This window comes from Patiria miniata, unplaced genomic scaffold (assembly GCF_015706575.1).
Source record: "Patiria miniata isolate m_02_andy unplaced genomic scaffold, ASM1570657v1 HiC_scaffold_14, whole genome shotgun sequence".
Classification (NCBI taxonomy): domain Eukaryota; kingdom Metazoa; phylum Echinodermata; class Asteroidea; order Valvatida; family Asterinidae; genus Patiria; species Patiria miniata.
Window position 1 is genome coordinate 10,994,351 of NW_024037052.1, and position 26,275 is coordinate 11,020,625.

Here is a 26,275-nt window from a genome sequence, read left to right on the forward strand (position 1 = left end):
TTTTGAAGACAAAGGAGCTTAAATTTAAGGACTTGTTAATTGTTAAAAGAGCATGGTTCTTACAAATAAAATAGACCAAACTGAAGTGAATGAAAAAGATGATTTTCCTTTGTTTCATTTCTTTGCAGTTAGAGTGGTTTTTTTTTTTTACGGGACAGCTCCAGTTAGCTTTGAAGTTCGATGGAATTCCGTTATCACAACTCAAGAGGACAGTGTAGAATTGAAAAATTCAACGAAAATTACCTGAAGTTGAAGTTTGATTGAAGTTCTACACTGCTCTCTGGAGGTTATATAAGGAATAACATCCACATCCACCCTCCCTACATTTTATGGCAGGTCTGGGCTGGACCTGTCCCCGTATCTGTTAAAGTCTGGTCTGCGCATGCGCGGTCGTCTCCCATGTAATTCCTTATATCACCTCCAGAGAGGAGTGTAGAACTTTAATCAAACTTCAACTTCAGGTAAGTTTTGTTTAATTTTTCAATTTTCATTCAGGATTTTATATTGTTGTTTAAATGCCTTTCGCCTTTGATAATTTGTGTGGCCTGGTGTTGCCATTTCTGTACATGTTATGGCTAGTCTCGTTGTAGCCACGTCCTTCGCAATTCAGCATACCAGCTGCGAGTAAGGATGATTAGCCTCCCAAATTATTATTATTATTATTATTATTATGTAACTGGGTTTTGTTTTCCCTTATGTATCAGGGTCTGGTATGCCCTACGTATCAGGGACATTAATGTTCCCTATGTATCAGGGTCTGGTCTATGTATCAGGGCCTGGGGTGCCCTAATTGTGACAGGGTCTGGTGCCCTATGTACAAGTGTCTGGTATGCCCTAACTATCAAGGTATGGTATGACCTATATACGGTGGGTCCCAGTGTGCCCTATTCATGGCTGGGTCTGATCAACCAAGAGGGTCTGGTGTACCCCACTATATTGTATTTATTTGCCAGTTTGCCCATGCAGTCCAGCGGATATGTGACAAAATTGTGCACTTTTTCATAAAGGCATGAAACTTGGCAGAGATCCAGACGTGGAGCCATCTCGAACACGCCCTTTTATGGGCGTGGCAACCATATAAGAAAAAAGGGGGCGGGGTTTTCATTATGCCCACCATGGAAAAATTGTTCCCAAATTCATAAAGAAATGAAACTTCCCACAGATATTTACATTCATGAGAAAAACAAATCCAGATGTGGAGCCATTGCAAACACACCCTTTTAGGGGCATGGCAACAATATTGAAAACAGGAGGGCGGGGTTCTCATTATGCCCACCCTGGAAAAAAATGTGCCCACATCTCATAAATGAATGAAGCTTCCTAGAGATGTTAATATTCATGAGAAAAAAAAAAAATCGAACATGGAGCCATCACAAACGCACCCTTTTAGGGGCTTGGCAGCCACATTAAAATGCAGGGGGGGGGTTCTTGATTCCCCTATAAAAAAAGTTGTGCCTACCTTTCATAAACGGATTGAACTTCACACAGAAAATATAATCATGAGAATCTTTCTTTTTTTTCGAATGTGAAGACACCACCAACTTACCCTTTTAGAGGTGTGGCATCCATTTTTTAAATGGGAGGGGGGTACTCAATTTGCCCACCCTGGAAAATTTGACAACCTTTCATATAATAAAATCCACCTTAGATAGCTCTGCTAACGTGTTGGAGTAGGGCCGCCTTTATAGATGGAAGTGACTGTTGGCAAACCCTTTTTTTCTTACACAGATGCATTCTTGCCTCATCTATATTAACGCAGTGATACTGGTTCTGTTGTCTGTAGAATTATTGTTAACCTCTCAACTGCAGTAATTTTTGAATTGGTGTATAAAGTTGGGTACCTCAGTTAGTCTTGGAAAGACAACTGTTACTTCTTCAAATACATTATGTTTCCTTGCTTTTTTTTCTGACAGACCCACAGGCATATGCAGTGTCACAACCTATATGAAAAGTAAAATGTTGTCAGGGCTGCTGATTTTTTTTTGGATTTGGATGGGGTAAAACAATCATCAGAGATATTGATATGCCATTTTTTAGTGAACGGACGGATTAGTGGGGGTGCAGTACACAGATTCATTGAATTCAAAGTCATAGTGGACCACCACTGAGTGCATCATGTTGTGACCCAATCTGCTCTCAATGCGGCGCAACGGGTAGGGGGTAAGGGGATTTTGCACCCCCACCAGGAGAAAAAGAGAAAAGATGCAGAAAATAAAAAAAGAATAAAATGGACTGGAAGTCAATATTTTACTTCACATTTAACGTATATTGAAGATTATTGAAATAGCTATAAAACGTGACTGTAAATTGTTTTGAACAGCACCCAATCGTCAAATGACACCCCCCACTAAAAAAGTATTTCCTTGGCCCTTAAATGTTAAATGTCAAATGTTAATGTTAAATGTTAAGAGTTTGGTGCTACCACTGTCTGCTTTGTATTTGTGATTATAACATCACTCTGGAATTTAGATGTGCATGATAATAGAGGTACATGTACACATGTTTAACCGTAAAATTGGTTAGCCTACTTATCCATGCTCTTTGGTGTAAGTAATGGTGTTACCAAATAATGTCGAAAAGGTTATGGGCCAATCACCATTATAAGAAATCGGCCACAAAATATAAAAATTGCAATTGTGGGCACAGTGAGTAGGCCCCTCACACCTCTAAAAGGACGAGTTTGTGGTGGCTCCACATCTTAATTTATTTTTGTTCAGTTTGTGTGAAGTTTGCTCATTCATGAAAGGTAGGAACAACTTTCCAGGGTGGGCAAATGATTAGTAGCGCCCCCCCCCCCCAATTTTTTTTTTTTTAATGGATGCAACACCTCTAAAAGGGTAAGTTTGCAATGGCCCCGCATCTGAAAAAGAAAGAATTCTCAATGAATATATTGTCTGTGTGAAGTTTAATTTATTTTTGAAAGGTATATAGGGCAATCTTGACTACCCCCATGTTAATATGGCTGCCACGCCCCTAAAAGGGTGTGTTTGTGATGGCTCCACGTTTGAACTTTTTTTCCTTGTGAATATTAACGCCTGGGGAAGTTTAATTCATGTATGAGATGCGAGCGCCTTTTTATTCCATGGGCCTTATTCACGAGTTGGCCATTTTTGTCTAGTTCCCTGAACATATGTCATTAAGTATTAGCTGTTCAATGGGAGGGCGCCAGACATTTATGCAGGCACAATGCAGCCTTATTTTACTGTCTTTTTTTTTTCAATCTGGCTTGAAACAATAGGGAATGATTTATTACAAATTTAAAATTATTCATTGAAGCAGATTGGAATTAATTAGGAATAAACTTGCTTTCATTTCTCTTCGCAAGTTCCACAAATTAATATTTTACTTCACTTTCAATTCAGTATGGCCGACTCGTGAATGAGGCCCATGGTGGGCATAATGAGATCCCCGCCCCCTTTTATTCAATATGGCTTCCACGCCCCTAAAAGGGGGGTGTTTGCTATGGCTTAACATCTGGATTTTTTTCTCATGAATGCAAATGTCTGTGGGAAGTTTCATTTCTTTATGAATGCGGGAACAATTTTTCCATGGTGGGCATAATGAAAACCCCGCCCCCTTTTTACTTATATGGTTGCCACACTCCTAAAAGGGTGCGTTCGAGATTGCTCCACATCTTGATTTTTTTTTTTATGAATGTTAACGTCTGTGGGAAGTTTCATTCATTTTATGAAATGTGGGCACAATTTTTCCAAAGGTGGGCATAATAATTACCCCCCTTTTTTTAAATGGCTGCCACGCCCCCCAAAAGGTGCTTTTGTGGTGGCTCCATATCTGAAAAACACTTACAATCGATATCATTATGTCTTAGTGAAGTTTCCTACTTTTGTGACAAGTGGGAACAACTGTTTTAACTGCGGGCAAGTCCCACCCCCCCCCCTTTTTTTTTCTTAAATGGCTGCCACATCCCTGAAAGGTCATATTTGCGATGGCTCCACATCTTAAAACATTTTCTGGCATGAATATAAACATCTGTGCCAAGTTTCACGCTTGCACAATTCATTGATATTTTGTCACATATCGGCTGGACTAATGCAGTGGCGTATCCAGAAGGGGGGGGGGGCACTTTGAAATATTTTAATTTCAGCAATAATTTTAGTAAATGGTTAGAGAGTTCAGACATCAATCCCACCAAGGAAAACCCACTCAAAACCATTAAAATGCGGCGTGAAAATGGGCATATATGTAATTTAGGCAGTATGCATAATATAATGGTCATTTTTGAAGAGTGCCCCATTTGGAAGATGTTTACCTGCCCCCCCCCCCTCCATAATTACAAACAACTTTTTTGTGTGTTGTATATTATTATATCAGTCAAAATTATTATAATACATGTACCTCTATTAATTTGGAGCATAATGCATACTTTGTATACTTTTTTTCATCAGAATCCTATCATGCAGATCTGAAGTGACAAGTTGCTGCTTTAGCCCCATCAAATCTACATTTGTTTTTGCAGGAACGGTAAGTAATTTTAAGGATATTGCAATGTTGTGATTATATTTACTGTTAGTCCTACATTAGAATTCCATCATTACGAAAAATATATCCAGAAAAAAATTGTTAAGTATAGTGGTCAATTAAGGCTTGGTATACTTGACCATTAAGTTTTGAACATTGAGAATTTTTGTTATAGCAGTGCATGTTATAGTGGTAGTCATTATAGCAATGTTATATTGTACTATGAAGGTTAGTTCCACATTTGATTAATGCCAGAACATCAACCTGGTATTTAAACAGAATCGTAGAGAATTTGATATAATTCACCATATTTTTTAAATATCCTCTGTTGACCCAAACGGATTTTGCTTTAAAATCATTGTGCATCCAATGCTTAAAAATATGGGTTTTCAAATTCAAAATTCTACTAACAAGAACAACAGAACGTGCTTACGAAATCAGTGCATGCATTGGCACAGTGTTCAATTTCATTATTTTCCCTTATTTCCACCTATAGTCCTGGTGTCAAATGTTTTTGCATTTTCTTGTCATTTGGACCTTGTAGATCAATATTCCGACAGGTGCCACCTTGGCACCCTTGAGCATTGAAAAAAAAAAATTATATGCAGATTAGTTTCCGCCATAACGAATTTTTACAAAAATTTTTTTTATATATATCTCTGCGGAATTTTGTCCAAACGTATCAACTGAGGTGCCCAAACCATGTTTGGGGGTAAACCAATTCATTAAAGCCATTTTTCAATGACTAATTTATGCATGTGCAAATTATTATCTGCCAATATCTAAAATTGTCTCCACAGGAATGTGTCCAATCATATCAAATGAGGTGTCTAAACCCATGTTTTAGGGTCAACGAATTCATTAAAGCCATTTTGACAATAAAAATGTGTGTATTTGATGATTCATATGCAAATAAACATCCACCATTATAAGAAATTTAACATATATCTGTATCTCCACAGGACTGTGTCCTATTGTATAAAAAGAGGTGTCTAAACCAATGTTTTGAGGGTCAACAAATTGGTTGAAGCCATTCACACAATGATAATGTAAACACTTTGTTGTGTGACCCGGTGCAGGCAAAGACGTAGGGAGAACAGTAATTTGGAGGGTACAAGAAACACGAGTGCGACTCTTTATTCAGACTTTTCTAGCAACAACACAGGGATCGCCAGAGGGCGCCCTAAACGTTCCTTGTTTACATTCCGTCTGCTAAACTAATATGCAGCATCCTCCCTTTTTTTCTTTTTTTTTTGAAACGTGAGCCAAAAGTTGAAAAGTTGACAGGCTTAGGAGTTTTAACCTTAAACACTGGCTAGGGAGGTCCAAGGTTTTGAAACACTTGTTTGTTTTTTTACATGTTTCTTTAAGCATGTGAAATTTCTCATGTTTTCTTTATAACTTCCAAAAAAAAAGAGCTTTTCTCTTATTCATCCTTGTATAAAGTACAACTACTTTCGTTGCTTGTTTTAAGTGAAAAGAAAATTAATTTTCTGGTTTCTTAATTAAAAGAAAACTTAGACTGTTTGTTTCTGGTGAAAATAAAATACAAAAGGTGATTTGTGATTAAACTATGCCAACTGCGCAGGAAATTGGTTTTTCAGTTTCAAAATGTGTTACTCTTGAAAATATATGAAAACAAAATTAAACAAACAGTTCAATGGCGAACATAGTCTTTCAGATAGCCCAGCTCTTTGCCGGTTCTCTCACTTCTGCCCACAGGCTGTGGGAGAGCAGGTGGGGTATTCTGCGGTACCGGTTCTCGGTTAGTGTTCTGCTTTGGCTGAAGTGCGCTTTGTGGGGGGTTGCGAGGTTGTGACACGGTTCCAGGGGAGGTTGTAGGTAGCCAAAATAGGGGTGGGGTGTTCCTAGGTTTGGGTATGTCCACCTTGGTAGGGCGCATTTGCACCCTGTTGCGATGGTATGGGCCATTATTCGCGCCTTCAATGATGTATGTGCGATCACAGAGGACTTCCACCACCTTGCCAAGGACCCAGCGGTTGTGCTCCTTCTGCTCGAAGTACACTCTCTGGCCAGGTTGCAGTCTGGGAAGATCATGGGCTCGGCGATCGTGGTAACGCTTGACGATGTTTCTACGTTCTGTTTTTTTCTGCGCGATGTCCGGGTGATGGATGTCCTTCTGGAACGGGGTATGATGGAGCAGGGGGTGTCCTCGCGCGGTGTGTTCCTCTGCTCCAATAAGGCAATGTTCGGATCTGTGCCATCCTTACTTGCTTTCAAGATGAGGTGTTTGGCAACTTTCACGGCTGCCTCAGCTTTCCCATTGGCACTGTGGTGTCCAGGGAAGGAAGGAACATGGTGGATTCCCCAGTCTTTCAAAAAGTTCTGGAACTCACAAAAAGTGAATTGTGGGTCCTGGTCAGATGTCAGCACACGAGGGATACCGAAACGAGCGAACTGCTTTTTCAGCACCACAATCAGACGGGAGCTGGTGGTTGTAGGCATATATTATATATATATATATTCATGGTTTATTTATTCAATCATACAAAAAAGAGACATTGCAGCCAGAGGCTGAATTGCGCCTCCCCTCACAAGTTCACAATAAAAATTACACAACCATAACATTAAAAACAATGAAATATTACAATAAATAACATAAAGGTCACACACATAAACACGCAAGCTTACAATTCAAAAACATGACATGCAACGCACAAGACAAATAGAAATACAGTTATTACAATGACAATTAAAACATTTTGCACCGAGCACACACAAAGACTGAATAACTGGTTGGCAAGAAAGAAAAAAAAAAAAAAAAAAAACCTGCCAAGTATATATATATAAAAAAAACTACTGATTATTTAAAATTTAGGTTAAAAATGGGATGGGACTGTTTTTATACCGATTGGTTTTGCATCTGATACTGGAAAGTTTACGGGAATTTCTGAGGTTATTATCTCTATACGAAGGTAGCCAATCTCTATGAACATGAGAATGCAAGACATTACTACCAAAATTTAAACAAAGCAATTCTAGCCTTTCAGAGATAGGAGGGATGTGATGAACTTGACAAATATGCTGATAAGAGTGATTCCTACCATACTCAGGGAAGATTATGCGGAAAGCTTTCCTTTGCAATTTTTCCAGGCATTCTTTTTGTGCTGTGGTCAGACTTCCAAACCAGGCAGGCGAGGCATATTCCAAAGTAGGCCTAATATATTGCACATAGATGGATAATAAATCAGGAACAGGGATTTTGCAACGTTTTAACTGACGTAAAAAGTACAATTTACGGTTAAAAACTTTACACATAGAACTAACATGGGTGTCCCACTTCAAATTATCCTGTACATGAATGCCTAAAACCTTAACACACTTAGTTTGAATTAAAATATCATCCCCTATGTACAAGTTAGGACATGCTAGGGGGTGTCTTTGAAAACATGAAACCATAACCTGACATTTACTAGGATTAAGTTTCATCAGGTTATTGGAGGACCATTCCTGTAAATGATTGAGTTCCTGCTGCAAAATGGTTGTCTGTTCAGGATTATCATAAATTTGGCACAAATTCATATCGTCAACATACTTAAAATGAGTGACACTCGAATGACCTGGGACAAAGTCGTTTATCATGGTTAAAAAAGCTACCGGTCCAATTTTTGTGCCCTGTGGCACTCCTACATTAGTCACAGCCCAGTTGGAGACAGCACCATTAATACGAACAGCCTGTCTTCTATCAGATAAAAAACTGGTGATCCAAGGAATAATGGAAGGTCTAACACCCAGATCAATAAACTTTTTAATTACAATTTGATGGCTGACACGATCAAATGCTTTACTAAAGTCTGTAGTAACTAAAACAAATGAGTGTTTCGGTTTGTCTGTTCCTTTGTAAATACCATCAAATAATTTAACTAAACAATGAGTGGTAGATAAACCTTTACGAGATCCGAACTGATAAGTATCTATAGACTGCCAAATATCATTGTTAATCCAATCAACAACAAAATCTTCAAATACTTTTGAGAAAACACAGGTGAGAGAGATGGGGCGAACATTCTCGAGACTCGGAGGATGAGACTTAGGAACCGGAACAACATAAGCAGATTTCCAAATGTTAGGAACAACACCCTCCTGAAGGGAACAATTAAAAATGACAGATAATGGAAAACACAATTCATAAGCAAATTCCTTAATAACACGAGGTGGGATACTTCAATAAAGTTTGAGTAGTAATCTATTGTCACCAAGTATTAGCGACCTTTCGCCTTAAAGAAGTCACACGCGATCTTGTCCCATGGGCCATTGCCATCATCTTGTGGCTTGAGGGTTTCGCGCGGATTTCGTGGTCCCAGTTCTTGACATGGTTCACAAGTGTCCACGCATTGTTCAATGTCTTTGGCCATGCCAGGCCAAAAGACAAGAGAACGTGCACGACGCATCATGCTGTTGTAGCCCATGTGAGCTGAGTGAAGTCTCTTCATGATGTCTTGTCTCAAACATCTTGGTATCAGGATTGCTTCGCCCTTCAGGATGATTCCATGGGCGTAGCTAAGCACGTCCCTCATATCATAGTATGGACGCGCCTCGTTTGGTACTTTGGCTTTGCATCAGGCCAGCCCTCGAGAATAAGCGATTTCAACGATGCAAGTGATGCGTCGTGTGCAGTTGCTTCATTGACCTCTTGCACTCTAGCGTCAGATATGTCCGGAAAGAAGTTGATGGTCATGATATGGGGCCGCAGGTCAGGTGAGTCAATGTAAGCACGACTCAGGGTAACAGCGATCACAAGTTCTGATCCCTTGAGAAAGTGAAAATCCACATCATAGCGATGGATTCTCATAAGAAGGCTTTGCAGGCGCTTGGGTGCCTGACTGAGCGGCTTTTTAGAATCAACGCGAGAGGGTTGTGATCGTTCTGTACGATCACATTCGTGCCATAGGTGTACTGGTCGAAATGTTCAAGTCCAAAAACTACGGCCAGTAGTTCCTTCTCGATTTGTGCCCAGTTGCGTTCTTTGGAGGAGAGTGAGCGAGATGCATACTCTACAGGCCTACCATCCTGTAGCAGAACAGCTCCGATGCCGTCTTTGCTGCTATCGACTTGGAGTTCCATGTTCTTGGTGGGATCAAAGTATGCAAGTACAGGCGTTTCAGACAACTTCTGTTTCACAGTTTCTAGTGCTCTGGTACAAGCAGGGGACCAATCCCACTCAGTGTCCTTCCGAGTCAGGGCTCTGATTGGTTCCATATCAGTGGAAAGGTTTGGCAGGACTTTTGCCATGTACTGGACCATTCCACATAGGCGTTTCACACCCTCAATGTCTGTTGGGGTGGGCATGTACAACACTACCTCCACTTTTGACTTGTCCACTCTGACGCCCTGTTCGCTGAAGCAGTGACCGTGAAATCGGATTTTTGGCTTTCCGACTTCTTTCTTACCCTCATTCAGGATGATGTGTCGTTCCTGGCATCTCTGGAACAACTTGGCAAGTTTCTTATTATTGTCTTTGATGGCATCAGCTTTCGTAGAGCCACACCCAGCAACTATGATGTCAACTATGATCCCCTTTTAGAGCCATGGGCACTTTACGACTAGGTAGTGCGCGTGGTTTCACTTCAGGGTTCACATGAAGAGTAGCTTCTCCCAGATCACCCAGGGTTTGGTTTGTCTGGGCTGTCATGCCGGCAATGAACCTGTCCTCATTTTCAGGCCAAGCAAGCAGTGTAGGTGGTTTAGCACTACAATGAAGACAGTACTATGCTGTTTACCGGTGCGAACATTCGTGACCGGGATCTCTGCCTCCCCAAGGGGTTTGACTTTGGTGCCATTCCACATTACCAGTCTCACTTTAGTGGGTCGCACTAGTTCACGACGAACAAATCGCTGACAGATAGTGTTCACATCAGCACCAGTATCCACTTGGAAACAAATATGACAGCCATTTACAGCCAGCTTAGCTGTCAGAGCTTTCTGTCTCATGGTGCTCACGTTTGCAAGATATGCATCATACTCATCATCAGAGTCGGTGAGAAAAACTGTATCCTGACGTACACCATGCACTGTGATTTTTGCCTTTGCAGTTGGAACATGTTTTGCCCCAGGCTGGACAGTCAGACACCCTCCTTCTGGTCTTTCCTATTGAAAAGAAACCGTTCATAAGTATCGTTGACTTCACCAACCGCGAAAGAGTCAAACTTGGTGAGGATTTCACTTGTGGTGCGTGTGTTTTCCTCAGTTTCAAATTGGAAACCATTGTAAATCTTCAGTCCTTCATCAGCAAGTGTGTGCCGCAATAGAGCCACTTGATATGCTCGATCATGTGTGGCAAGTTTGGTGACCACAGCATAGTTCTCCCATTTCTGCTTAAACAGTTTCCAACTCTCAGAAAGATGCTTAACATTACCAAAATCTGGTAGTTGAGGTGGCTTGATGCCACTAACTGGTGCTGCGGTAGCCATTTCAACAAGGATATTGTTTGGAAATTTCGAGAAAGTCCATGCGAAAGTCTATGCAGACATGTGTGCATGCGTGAATATCAAATGTCGAATGTGCATTTGCTACGTACGTACCGTTACAGTGTTGTACACACAACGGCGCCGGCAGGTTTCCAGACCGGACGAAAAGTTGCCGATTCTGGGGCGTTCCAACTGCTTTATAGTCCAGTTTATCAATTAATCGAAGCACCAAGTTCTACTACTACTGCCACCATGTTGCGTGACCCGGCGCAGGCAAAAAAGACGTAGGGAGAACAGTAATTTGGAGGGTACAAGAAACACCAGTGCGACTCTTTATTCAGACTTTTCTAGCAACAACAAAGGGATCGCCAGAGGGCGCCCTAATCATTTCTTGTTTACATTCCGTCTACTAAACTAATATGCAACACACTTAAATGTTTTATTCTGCATAATATGCAAATTAGCATCAGTCATTAGAAATATGAAATATCAATATCTGCACATGACTTTGCTCAATACTATCAAATGAGGTGCCAAACCAGACCCATATTTGCAGGGTCACTGATTAATTGAAGCTACCTACATACTGAAAAACGACATATATTTTATGCCACAATACGTAGATTAGCTGTAATCATTATTTTGAAAGCTGTAATCATTATTTTAAATACAGTGTTTCCTAAATATCTTGATCTATTGTTAGGAGACACACAATTAGCCTGCACTGCAGAACGGACATTTATTCACCACACAAGTTAACCGACATACAAAAGCTTGTTCATGCCAGATTAAACTTTTTTGGACAATAGAATCAATGTTCTTAACCCTGTCTGATCAAAGGATTGTTTCGCACACTGCATTGTAACCTGGGGCCTTGCACTGATTTGTGTTTGGGGTATAGTTAGACACCCACCACAAAAAAGACAATTATTTTTTCAACAAATAATAAATTACATCTCAAACATTTCCTACCTTTATAGGTTTTCCATGCCTTTTTTAATTACCACCCTAAAGTTCACCATTTCCCCGTCAGATTCAATTTTGTTTGGACATAAATGATGCCTTACATCAAGAATCACTCTCAAACCCTATTTTAATCTGAATTAGGGGGAAAGAACTGCTATGCCGAAGACGTGTTCATAAAACTTACAGACAAACATTAAGTTTGGCAAAAGTAAAAATGATAATCTGCAATCTTCATTTAGTTAAAAAAGAAAGACAAAGACGTGCTTTTATGGGGTCCCCTAGGGACATTGGGCAAGGGTGAACTTATTGGGATGGTTGCATTGTCTGGGGGAAAAAAATCCCCCTAATCTATTACAAACCATTATCATTTGTGAAATGGCTTTAATGAATTAGTTGACCCTAAAAACATGAGTTTAGATGCCTCGTTGGATACGATTGGACAAATTCCTGTGGAGAAAATACATAGATATGTTAATTATTTTTGATAATAGCGATTGCTAATATGCATAATGTGCATAAAATATATACATAATCATTGTAAACATGGTTTTAATGCATTTGTTGACCCTAAGAACACAGGTTTATACACCTCAGTGTAATTCACTCAACTTACCAGTAGAGCAATCTACTTATGCATATTCCCTAGACCAGCAGGTATTTTCCACTAAGAGTTTTATACAATAGCGCCCTCTGTTGGCCGGGTATGCTATTAGCGACATGGAGCAGGTCGCCCGGGGGTAACCCTGCCCGTTGGGGTCCGTTCTATCTTGCTCTGAGGGACCATTCTTGTCATCGGAATTTTTTCTGTTGTTCAGGGGTCCCAGTGCCCCATGTGTCTTCCGACATTTCTTTGGACACCCCCTGGGGCCGTTCTTCAAAGAAGAAGAAGAAGAAGAAGAAGCTGATCGCCAATCACGCCATTCTTTTTCAGACTCTGATGGCTCTTCTGACCAATCCCACCGGGACGAGGACTCGATCTCGAGGACTGATTTCCTGCAGGCTTTTCAGTCGATCTAGCTATGCTATCAGCTCTGTCTGCAGGCCGGCAGATCTTCAGACATGATGTGTTGACCGGACGTGTTGACCGCTATTTGCACTGTCTGCACTCGGTACTCTGTTAGTTTACGGAAGTGCAGACCCTAACGGCCTCAGCCTGCTGGGGTAACATGCTTGATGAGTTGCTTCTCCTGTCCCACCTTCTAATGGACAAAAATCTTTTTGCTGGGGATATTGATGTTTACATCCATATTGGTCGGTGATGACTGCTCAGATGCTCAATCTTAGAAAGTAGGCGAAGAACAAACCGTTATTTGTTTTTCTCAGCTGCATACCTCTTGAAGTTTTGCCGTGGTGCGTTTGTGTGGCAGTGCTATCAACATTTTCTGCGTACCACGCCACATAGGCTATGACTCCGATTTGGCTTCAGTTATTTTGTTGACTACCATAAGTGACTTACCTGACTCATGACCATCTCCACCTGTCTATTTCTTGGGAGCTCATTGTAGAGACTTTAAGGCTGACATCAATACCATCGGGCCAACATAGTATTGCGTCCGTCGCGTATTCCCCTTGGGGAGATGTTTATGAGATTTAGTTGACTTTCATACATAATCAGCATGGGGAACATGACCTGACCTGAAGGGTACACAGCAGGAACTTCCTACCAGGCCAGAACACTGGGAATTTCCAACAAAGATTTCCACTGCAAATTCGTACGTGGCCCCATTCAGCCTTTTCTGCCTCACTCCTGGCCTCTGCTCAGATAGTAAAGGGGATCGGGCTGCGCTGCGGAAACGGAGGGTGGTGACATTAATCTTTTTTTCTTTTACTGGCACAGTCATCACTGCATCCATTGCAGGTCATGCCCTGACTTGTGCAGCGCCTCTGGTGATGATTCAATGTTGCCAATCTCACGAGGGTGTGCTTCTCACAGATCGCAGCCTTCATTAATAGGCCGTGGGCCAAAGCCTGTAACGTGCAGTTTCGTCTTAACTTTTTAGTGGTAACTTAATTTCTCGGTTTTAAGTAGTTTAAAACATGTTAATTGATATTTTACAATGTGCACATCACATTGTTTGCACAAATTAGAAATAAAGGGGACCATTTCCCCAATGTTACTTTTGGACACTGCAAAAGCTAATTATTACGAAGCACAAATCACCATTTTATTTTTTTTATAAGATGAATTTGTGTTGGGGTGATGTAAAGAATGTACCATTTTACTTATTTATTTATATAACTGACATACATTTGATATATTTGAACTTTTATTTCAATACAAAATTGGTGGAAAATGTGTTTCTCTCTTTCAAACCACCCCTTCATGAAAACGTTTGAACCCAACTCTGTAGAACTGGCTCTTTGGAACAATATGAGCTACGCGCAACGCTTCATGGAACAAGAACGATCCAAACTGTTGAATAGTAATTCCCATTCCCATAGGCGAATGGGACTTTTTGAGCCCCAGCATGAATTGGAGCGTGATGTGAGTTCCACCAATCAAATGACAAGGATCTGTATGTCAGTTATATAACATACATTATTACACTGAGCTGTTTAAAAGTTTTGTGGTCATTAATGCTAGAAAAACCTAGAGAAAAAATGGTGGTCTTGTAATCTGGTTCCCTGACCCTGCTTCAGATGAATCAGAGCAATTTAAAGACATCGGGTAAGGGAACCTGACTAGCTGGCTTGCACCCGTTCACAGATGTGTAACCAATTGCAAACAAAATTTTGTAAATTGGTAAATTGTGGGCAGAATTTGGAAGTTTTTTTCCCAATTGATACAAAAATTTGACTTTTCTTGGAAATGACAGCACACCAAGTGCCTTGATTTCACAGGACGCTTGAGACTATTTTTCACTTAGAGTGAAGTTAGGTATTTCATAATAATTTGGAAGTTTTGTTTTTTGATGTTTGCAAATATTGTACATTACCTTTAATATGGTCAGGTTTTTAACTATCACATTTATTGATTTTTTAATGTATTTTTTATGTAGGATGAGGGTGCCATTGTGGCCTGGGATTTACGAGAACCATCCAGTATGCATCAGAGCATGCACAAAGATGATGGACAATTGCCTTTACGGGTTCCTACTTATAGTACTTATGGAGCGAGCAGGGATGATAATCATCAGAGCCCAATCGTCAAAGTGCAGCCTGTTATCATCACTGAGGATAGTCACTGGGTACCCATTCCAACCACGGATCCTGTACTGAGTAGTGGTATGTTATTATATTATTTTATTGTAGTGGGACGGCAACAAGGAGGCCGGCCCTCTAGTTAAAAAGGACGAGCACCAGGCAAGGGCAGAATATTAAAAGGATGAACAGCAGAGCCATAAATGAAGGTCACTCTGAGAAGCTGACTTTAGTTAACAGTTACTGGACTCTTGGCACTTTTATTTACTCCAAGTTGTACCAGAATGAGAAACCCCCATTGCCTAAGCAAAACATAATACAGCTCGGTAAAGAAATGCCCACCTGCGACTGTATACAATACACACTGTACATAATACATGGAAACTGTACTACACGCGCTGGCCGTGCAGCATGTCACAAACACGTGAGAGACTTTTACGTTAAGCAAACTTCACCCTCTGTCATAATCCCTACAAATGACACTAAAATATACTCACTGGGGGTTTCTTATGGGAACGCTTTACCCCGCAGGACACATGGATGTCATGGCAAGGCCATGCTGGCGCACAAAATTGATGGAAAATGACACAGAAATGTGGCTGGGATGTGCTTAGTTAAAGAATCTTCCAAAAAAGACCGAGGAGAGTAGCTGCCAAATCACTCGTCTAAATATTTATACGCCTATTATATATTTATTTATAGGGCTCACATATGCCGCGGTACATAGGTTCGAACCTCGACCAATGTTCAACCAGACAATGAAACTAAAAGCAATAATCTTGGAATTACATGTATAAAATATTTACATGGTAAAGTATAGAATTATACAATAATAATCCCGAATTAAATTGTGAGAGATCCACCTAAGGACTAGCTTCTCGTGTTATTATTGAAGAGAAACCTACACCGTCCTTGTGCGGAAGCACAAAATTCATCAACGAAATAATGTTTCATGTAGAAAAGTGCAAATCAGTTACGTCATCTACATAATGATATTGGAAAGGACTAATGAGGTCGCCCTTGCTTAGGCATGGTCCCCTACATTTTCCCTACTTTAAAACCATGCACTCTCGAATGGTCTAATTGTGAACAAAAAGGGCGACTGACACACAATTATGTAAAATTTATTCTCAGACTGTACAACACACAAAAGTTGTTTGTAATTATTCCACAGCTCTTCTTTGTTCAACACAACATTTTGCATTTGCCAGATACCATGGGCAAATAAATACAATATATTGGGGTACACTAGACCCCCTGGGTTTACCAGACCCAGCCATGAATAGGGCACACGGGACCCACCGTATATAGGTCACACCATACCTTGATAATTAGGGCATACCAAACCCTGGTACATGGGGCACCAGACCCTGTCACAATTAGGGCACACCAGGCCCTGTCACAATTAGGGCACACCAGACCCTGATACCTAGGGCACATAAATGTCCCTGATACATAGGGCACACCAGGCCCTGATACAAAGGGTAAAACAAAACCCAGTTACATAATGACTAGCCATAACATGTACAGAAATGGCAACACCAGGCCACACAAATTATCAAAGGTGAAAAGGCAATTAAACCCCGATTTAAAATCCTGAATGAAACTAGAGGTTCGCGTTTGTTGTTACAAACACAGAGTGGTTGGGTGGACAAAACCATTTCATTAGACATTGTCCAATTAAGTTATGAATATGTTTATGTCAGAAAAAAAAGAACCAAGAACTTCAACATTTCCAGTACCAATTGTTTTGTACAAAAATAATTCGTCTTTTAAGGTATGATAAATTTCGGTAAACAGTTAAGTACACGTACAAGTTATTTCCGGTTTGATGGCGGCATCAGACAAAAAAGGGAAGGGAGGACACTTGTTTATCATTAAGTAAAAAGAACGCATGGACATATGGAAATTAAGTGTATCTAATAATAACAGCTAACTGCCAGTTCGATGACGTCACAGTATTTGGAAGCAAAAGGTCAATATTAAGTGTAACAGATGTTATTTTTTTGGGGGGGGGGGGCAAAAAACAAAGTCATGAGACAGGGATCAAATGATGGATTTGAATTTAAAACGACATGATCATTGTTGAATTCTCCCTACAGTAACTTCCGGTCTGATGACGTCATGATTATGAAACCTTGCAAATTTATTTGTGGTTGCTCGCGGGATATAGGGCAATATATAATAAAAATTTGGTTGAGGGTTTTAACATATCAAAAGATTAAACTGCTTTCGATGTGCCGCTAGAGGGCGCCCTTTCGTGGGATGACGTCAAAATTATGTTTTTGTGATTGGGATTCCTCACTTAATACTTCCATAATGTATTTGTCTGTAGTAAAATGCTTCCGTTTTAGAGTTAGATTCAGTTTCTATTGCACTTCCGGTAACACCGGAAGTCTTTACTTCAAGCAGTTTTGTGCCCGGGAATAAAAACTGTTTCTCAAGGCACCGTCTACAACCTCACGAAAAAAGGAACACGATACTCTATTTAGTTCAACAGATATAGGTCAAAGTATTTTGTCAAATTGTGCAATCAAATCGCTTGTAATTTGATACCTGATGACATCATGATGACGTAACAACATTTATAACATCTTCGTAACATGGTACAAGTTCACACTAGGTTTTATGATCATACCGTAAACAGTTCGGAAGAAATTGTGCTTTGTTTCAATTTCAGGCTAATGTCTTCATTTTGAATTCACCTAAGTTTGACCTTCCGGTAGACCCAGAAGTAAAGGTCAAGCGAGTTCACGTACATGACAACAAATGTTTATCAATTTATGGTCTATCTGATTACAACATTGGAGCATAATTGATCATTTTGTTGAAGAGTTATAGATGAAAGAAGATTGTCATTTTTTCAACGAAAATCGCTTGTAATTTGACACCCGATGACATCATCACGACGTCAGTGTAATATGCACCATTCGGAATGAGGGTCAATATCTGTTAAAAGTTACAAGTTCATATCATATACCGTTTAGGAGAAAACCCGCGGAAACGTGCTGTGCAGAAAAAAAAGAGAAAAAAAAGAAAGACTAGAGTTTCGCGTTTGTTTAGTTACAAACGCAGAGTGGTCGGGCAGACAGCCTTTTCATTATACACTGCCCAGTTAAGTTAAGAATATATGTTTATGTAGAAAAAAGGATCAGGACATTAAATCCCTTCAAGCACAATCAATGTTTCAAAAAGGTATCTTTAACGGTGTAATAAATTTCAGTAAACATTCTATGTGCACAAAAAGTTATTTCTGGTTTGATGACGTCATCAGTCAAAAATGGTGAGTGAACACTGATGAAGTTCGGAGAGGATAATTTCTCATGGTTAAGTTAAAATAACGTATGAAAATATGGGAAATATAATTGTTTGTATTAATAACACCTAACTTCCGGTTTGATGACGTCACAGCATTAGAGATCCAAAAGTGAACATTGTAATGGATATCATTATTTGGACTTCGAAGATATGACAGGGATCAAATGATAGAATTAAATTAAAACTATGATCTTTTTCAAATTCTCCTTAAGGCAACTTCCGGTTCGATGACGTCATGAATTTGAAACCTTGCCAAGTTATCTGTGGTTAATCAGAGAATGTCAAGGGGTGATTTGGTAAAATTTGGACAGATGGTTTTATAATTAAAGAAGGGAAACTCTATTTTATGTGCCGATAGGGGGCGCCCTTTCGGATGATGACGTCATCACACTGTTTTTTGCATCTTGCATTCCTCACTAAACACTTTCATAATATATATGTCTGTAGTAAAATGCTTCCGCTTTTGAGTTATATTCAGTTTTTATTGCACTTCCGGTAACACCGGAAGTAAAGGTCAAGCGGTTTTGCGTCCGGGAACACGAAATGTTTCTCACGGCATAGTCTACAACCTCACGAAAAAACGAACACGATACTCTATTTAGTTCAAAAGATATAACGCAAACTATTTTGTCAAAATTTGCCCTTAAATCGCTTGTAATTTGATACCTGATGACGTCATGATGACGTAACAAAATTTATAACATCTTCGTAACACGGTACAAGTTCACACAAGGTTTTGTGATCATACCGTGAACCGTTCGGAAGAAATGTTGCTTTGTTTTGATTTCAGGCTAACGTCTTCATTTTGAATTCACCTAACTTTGACCTTCCGGTAGACCCGGAAGTAAAGGTCAAGCGAGTTCACGTACGCGACAAAAACTGTTTAGCGATTAATGGTCTATCTGATGACAGAATACAAACATCATTGATTATTTAGTTCAAGAGTTATAGGTGAAAGTAATTGGTCACTTTTTCAGATAAAATCACTTGTAATTTGACACCTGATGACGTAATCATGACGTCAGAGTAATATGCACCACTTCGGATGAGGGTCGATATATATTGAAAGTTACAAGTTCATACCATATACCGTTTAAGAGAAAACCCGCGGAGAAGTATTGTCCGGAAAAAAAAAGAAAGAAAGAAAGAAAGAAAGAAAGAAAGAAAGATTAATCGCAACAAATCCAAAGAGTGGTCGGGTTGTGCCCGACCACTCAATTAATCGCAACAAATCCAAAGAGTGGTCGGGTTGTGCCCGACCACTCAAATATAAGAATGAACTATCAAACAATCCAGGCACAGGATGTTCCCCCGCTTAACGCTAGGAGCTACGGGAGGAATGGCCCCTAGTGAACCTCCGGGGAGCCATTACAGTGCCTGTCACAACAAATAGAAACTACTGTTGTAGTATTTACATTGTATGATAGGGCAATTAATACTGAATGATATAAACTTATTGGCCATTATGATAGTGCAATGAAAAATTTTAACCTGTGTCTGTCAAATTCCCGCCAGAAAATGCTTTATTGTATTGCAAGAGAACACACTTGTCAACTGTGGTTAATAAGTGAAGAATTATAAGAATAAAAGAATGAATGGATTGAACAAATACAGGTAGGATCTTCCCCTAAACCAACAGGAGGAATAATGGCTCATGATACACATCCACAAAAGTGTCCTTTAAAAGGGCTGTGACAGAGTGAGCCTTAAGTTGCACTTTCTTTTCCCAATAAAACCAGCCATCAGAATAAGAAGCTGCCCCATTGGCTAAAAGTTTTATGTAGCCTAAGTTCTCATTGGTCCAAACTTTCTTATTTGACTGGCTGACACAGATGCATAACTTAGCACTGGATCCTGTTTACAATCCTGTGTTTTTCACACAAAAACAAAATTGCATTTTTGGCAAGAAATCCTGACCAAATTATGTCCATACATGCATGGACAGAAAGCTGTTAAGTACTGTACAGACATGAAAAAAGCTGAAAGGCTGAAACTGTGCATAGTCTCCTATTTTCCACCCAATTGTGTGATGCAATTTGTGCAAGAAAAACCTTTACCCATCCACACCCACCAACCAATGTGTGTTCACCGTTGATCGTGGACGTCCTATTGTCCCTCTTTTGTTTGTACTCTTTTTAGGAAGACTCCCATAGGTTTTGTACACGACCCCAATCGCGAACGTATGCTGGGAATCGTGGACGATATTGTTCTCTTTTGTTCTCTTTTGTTCTCTGGTATATTTCGTCCACCCATACACACCCACACCCATACACACCCACGTGTGTAAACACCGGCAATCGTGGATGCCCCATTGTCCCTAGTCCTCATTCCTTTGTTTGTACTCTAACTTTTTTAGTAACAGCTTCGAAGAGGTGAGAAGCTTCTGCAAAGTGTGATGTTATGCGCTGCATAGCTTGCTCAGTGTGAGCAACTAGGGCAGCGTCATCAGCGAACAGTAGTCGCGTATGAGTTGTTCCGTTGTCTTTGTGTGGGCCTGTAGGCATCTAAGGTTAAAGAGGCTGCCATCAGTGTGGAAGCGGATGTAGACGCCTTCGTTGAGGTCTTCAGTAGCATGTTGGATATTCATACTGAAGAATATGGTGAAGAGTGTAGGTGCCAGAACACAGCCCTGCTTAACGCCATTGGCTACCGGGAACGGCTTGGAGAGGTCGTTTTCATACCTGACCTGGCCAACCTGGTTCTCATGCAGCTGGACAACCATGGTGAGGAACCTCAGTGGGCAACCAAGTTTTTAAGATTCTCCAGAGTCCGTCTCTGCTCACCGTGTCAAAGGCCTTTGTCAGGTCACCAAAGGTGATATACAGCCCCATGTTCTGCTCTCTGCACTTTTCCTGGATTTGTCGCAAGACAAATACCATGTTGGTAGTACCACGTTTGGATCTTAACCCACACTGGCTCTCAAGCAGGTGGTCTTCAGCGATTGCGGGTACTAGTCTATTCAGAAGAACTCTGGACAGGATTTTTCCAGCAATGGAGAGCAGTGTTATCCCCCATTAGTTCGAGCAGTCGGATTTCTCACCTTTGTTGTTGTACAGGGATATTATCACGGCATCACGAAAGTCTTGGGGAAGTTTTCCCTGCTCCCAGCAGTGGACAAGCAGCTCGTTGAGTTTAGTGTGCTGCACTGGACCTCCTTGTTTCCATACTTCCACTGGAATACCATCAATCCTGCAGCTTTGCCTCTCTTCATTTGCTCAGTGGCCTTCATGATCTCTCGAAGAGTCGGTGGCTCATCAAGTTCAGCTTTTACTGGTTGCTGCTGAATTTGGTTGAGCACTGATTCCTGAACTTTGCATGACGTGCTAAAGAGCATGTGGAAGTGCTCAGGCTAGCGGTCCAAAATGGCTTCTTTGCCTATTAGGAGATCCTTCCCATCTGCGCTCCGTAGGGGGCTCTGGGTCTGATAAGATGGACTGTATACAGCTTTTAGAGCCTCATAGAACCCTTTGTAGTTGCCAGTATCAGCGCAGAGCTGGGTTTTCTCAGCGACGGATGACCACCATGTATTTTTCATATCCCGGTGTTTGCGCTGAAGGATGCTGTATGTCCGATGAAAGGCAGCTTGTTTCTGCTAACAAGATGGCTGGGTCAAGTAGGCTTGATGTGCTGCTCTTTTCTTTGCCAATAGATCTTGGATTTCAGTATTGTTTTCCTTAAACCAGTCCCTGTTTCTCTTCGCTGAGAAACCGAGGATTTCTTCAGATGTTTCCAGGACAGCGATCTTTTGATGTGATTCCAGAGTGCTTCTGGGGATGACTCTTCCATGCCGGTGTTAGGTTGTTCAAGCCGGGACTTTAGGCTCTCTTGGAAGTCTGCTGTCTTTCCCGCTGACTGGAGGATGTTTACGTTCAGTTTCTTTCTAGGAGCTTGGCCCCTCTTTGGTCTTGGCTTAAAACAGAAGTTGACTTTCGAGCGAACAAGACGATGATCGGTGTGGCAGTCTGCACTAGGCATCACCCTGGTATGCTGACATCTGTCACATCGCGCTGGCGAACAATGGTGTAATCTATTAGGTGCCAATGTTTTGACCTAGGATGCATCCAGATTGTCTTAAAACGATTTTTCTGTTAGAAGATGGTGTTTGTGATGGTCAGATGAAATTCTGAGCAGAGCTCAAGAAGCATTTGCCCGTTCTCATTGCAGTTACCTAACCCGTGTTTCCCAAGCACTCCCTTCCAGACTTCCGAGTCCTTGCCCACCCTGGCGTTGAAGTCACCTAGTATGACGATCTTGTCTTTCTCTGGGACATTTCTCAGAAGACTGCGTAGGCTAGTGTAGAAGCGCTCCTTATCGGCAGGGTCGGCTTGAAGGGTTGGGGCATAGACACTGATGAGAGTTGCGTACTGCTGATCCTTCAATGGAAGACGCAGGGATGCAAGTCTGTCCGAGTGACCAGTTGGGAGGTCAGAGAGCTTGGAGGTGATGTCATTTTTTACTATAAAGCTGACACTTGATTGACATTTTTCGGTTTTTGGTTTGCCTGACCAGTATATTGTGTATCCCGCCCCTTGTTCTTTTAGGCTGCCTACATCAGGGAAACGAATTTCGCTGATTGCGGCAATGTCAACGTCCAGCCTAGAGAGCTCGTATGCAATTAATGCAGTACGACACTGTGGACGATTGCCGTCTTTTGCATCCTGCATGGTCCTGATATTCCAGCAGGCGAGTTTTAGAGTCTTGTTTTTACCACTGTTTAAGGTGGGTGGTGGTTGCCATTTCTTCTTTGTAGTATTTCGACCGCAGTTGAAGTTGCCCGTTGACCGCGGTTAGCCAACTTGGAGAGATGGAAATGAGCTTTGTTTAGGCCACCTTTTCTAGGCCCCTCTCCATGTGGAGCGAGCAGTGCATCCCAAGAGAAGGCTGCTTGGTCACTCAGGGTGCTGCCGGGTGATGATGTTGCTTCCAGGTCATCATCAGATGACCACTTGCGCCTGAGCCGCCTACATGCAGGATTAGGACTATGGCTTCCAGTGTCATCTTACACCTGCCGTTTTCGCCCCTTTCCCATTGCTGCAGGACTTGTAGAGGTTGGATGTGGACGTGGATGTAGATGTGTCCTTCATGCCTGCGCAGTGTGGTTTTAAGGTGAAATGCAGTTTGCGCTGACTGTCCCCACCCTTTAAGCCCAAGGTTCATCTGCCATGGCCAAGTTAAACTAGGACGATGACAGCGAGATCCTCAGGCCGTAGGTTTTGCATCAGAGTTTCCTTCTCTTAGGCAGGTTGCCGGACAAGGCTATAGAGACCCACCTTCCCTGCTATTAGAACCATAGTTGGTAGGCCACAGCCACAGTCCACGAATAAGAAGTGGTGCACCCTGGTCTCGAACACATGGCTGGTGAACACTATGTATGCACTTTTGCCCTGACCGTTGACTACACATTGAAGACCTCCACCCAAGTGTGGCACTTGGAGCCAGGTGTGAGAGATTTAGGAGATGGATGAGGACCAGTGTTCCTACATGTTGTAGGATGCAGCTGGCAGAGAACAAAGGTACTACCTCTACCTAGAGCCCCCTACACACTACAGGGTGAACAAAATCTACAAAACTACCACCAATGGAATATTCCAAAATCTGATCTGTCACCTCTACCTCAGGAATAATTGGGACTAGGCTCAGAATTTAAGTCGTCCACATAATCTGACTTGGAAATGTCATCATGGAAATCGTTAACGGGACCTGGAGAAACTACATTACTGTGACCAATTTCACTCTGTTTTTCAAAGAGCTCGACAAAGACACTGAAACGGTCATTAAGAGCAGTCTTGATGGTGTGAACAACATTTCCATATACATGTTTATCATGAGGACACACATCATTATCATCCTGCATCACAAGGTCTGAAATGCACTGGCTATAGTTTGAGCTAATATCTGATTGACTTTAAAACACTGTCTGGCAAAGACATGGTTGGAATAACAGTACAGTTACAATTGTACACACAAAATATGGTATCTGGTACCTACACTCTGGCCTACAAATGACCTGAAAGTATAGTCTTTACACTCGGACACAATAAATGGTACCCCACTCAAGCCAATACATGTCTAACTCTAGGCAAAAAGTGTACAACCTGCATGTAGTTTCAAAAATTATCTCCAATACAAAATACAGTCTAACGCAGAGACCACACAAAATGCCAAGACTTTATTAATTAAAAGTCATTTTATTACAAATACACATCCACTGGTGTTACAATAATTCCACTCTAAAATATGCCATAGCCAAGTATACATGTAACAATTCACTTGTGTACATAGACCAATATTTGACCCACAAATACTCAATGCAAAATGACCCAGAAATACACTGTGCACCATAAACTGGTTAATCTGCTCCAAAAATCCACACTTCAAATACAGACCAGAAGTGGTAGAAATTCAAATGTTTGTGTGATCATCCATATTTGATTTTCCGCGTTTCATGAATAAAACAAAGCTAAAAACATCATAAAATGAAATAAATACTACTTCCGAAATTTCTACTACAAGGATCTTGATTGTAAATGCAAGTTGACTTATTGGATTAATTAAAGTATCTAGATGTAATTTTGCGATCTCTTAAATCTTAAAAAATACATTTCATTTCTGACATTCTGATTTTGAAAGTTCTACGTGCAGAACTTCACTTGAAAAATAAAAAAAATGATCTCGACAATTGGTTGTTTTGGGGTTTTTTTTTACTCACCCTGTATTTTCAAAGATTAAATCTAAAACTAGACTTATGTTTGTGGACAACACAGGGCTGTTTCGGTAACTTTTGTGTGACATGTGACATGTAAAGTTTCAAGTTTAAGTTCCATCCAGAAAGGATGTGTAGTTCTGTTTATAATAAATGGTGGCATATAAATATGTAATTATATTCTCATAGGGCTTTGAATTATGACATCACATGTCACGTGATGTCTCGATGACGTCACATCAATTTCCATCTCTAATCATCTATAACAACCTGCCGCTAGAGGGCGCTCAAACATTTTATGAAATCACTGTTAGTTTTTGTAAAAAACAACATAGCCAAAGCATACATCGTTGAAAGCAAGTTCACATATTTTACCAATCTTAAATTACAAGGCACTTGGGAAGGGTCACGCGATTGTGCACGTAATATCAAAAATGAAGACCCTGAATTGTTCCATCATTTCCTGCAAACGTCAAGTTCAGGTCTCTCACGGTTGATTTTATATTGATTTTCAAAGATTACATCTATTAATCTTTAACATGACGTCACACAACTTTGATGATGTCATCGTGACGTCACTTCAATTTTCATCTGTAACACATCCCTGTCTAGGTACATACGAACTTTCAACACAATCCTACATGTAGTTCTGTAGATACTGGCCTTCAAAAATATGCCATGTTAATATATGACGTCACATGTCACGTGATGACGTCGTGACATCACTTCAATTTTCATCTATAACGCATCCCGGTTTAGGAACATAGCAAGTTTCAACACAATCAGACCTGTAGGTCTGTAGATATTGGCCTTCAAAATATGCATTCTTAATATGACATCACATGTCAGGTGATGACGTCATCGTGACGTCACTTCAATTTTCATCTATAACACATCCCGGTTTAGGTACATACCAAGTTTCAACCCAATTGGACCTGTAGTTCTGTAGATAGAATCCTTCAAAATATGCATATTTAATATAACGTCACATGTCACATGATGACGTCATCGTGACGTCACTTCAGTTTTCATCTATAACACTTCCCGGTTTAGGTACATACCAACCCAATTGGACTTGTAGTTGGACTATAGATATAGGCCTTCAAATATGCACCTATATTGTGACGTCACGTGACTCGTGATGACGTCATGATGACGTCAATGTTCGGCGACCATCTGTCGGTGGTGCTCTAAGTGTGTGCCAGGTATAAAGGCAATCGGATTGATTTTAGTGCCCAAA

The 26,275-nt window shown here is 40.8% G+C and overlaps 1 protein-coding gene across 1 annotated transcript in view; it reads left to right on the forward strand.

The window, feature by feature from the left end:
• The window catches only part of LOC119722043 (cytoplasmic dynein 2 intermediate chain 1-like), a 244,618-nt gene that overhangs the window by 172,776 nt on the left and 45,567 nt on the right, over positions 1-26,275 (forward strand). The window contains exons 16-17 of the mRNA XM_038192032.1: positions 4,407-4,482; positions 14,873-15,098. Of these exons, the coding sequence (XP_038047960.1) occupies positions 4,407-4,482; positions 14,873-15,098 (302 nt within the window). The remainder of the gene's footprint in view (positions 1-4,406; positions 4,483-14,872; positions 15,099-26,275) is intronic.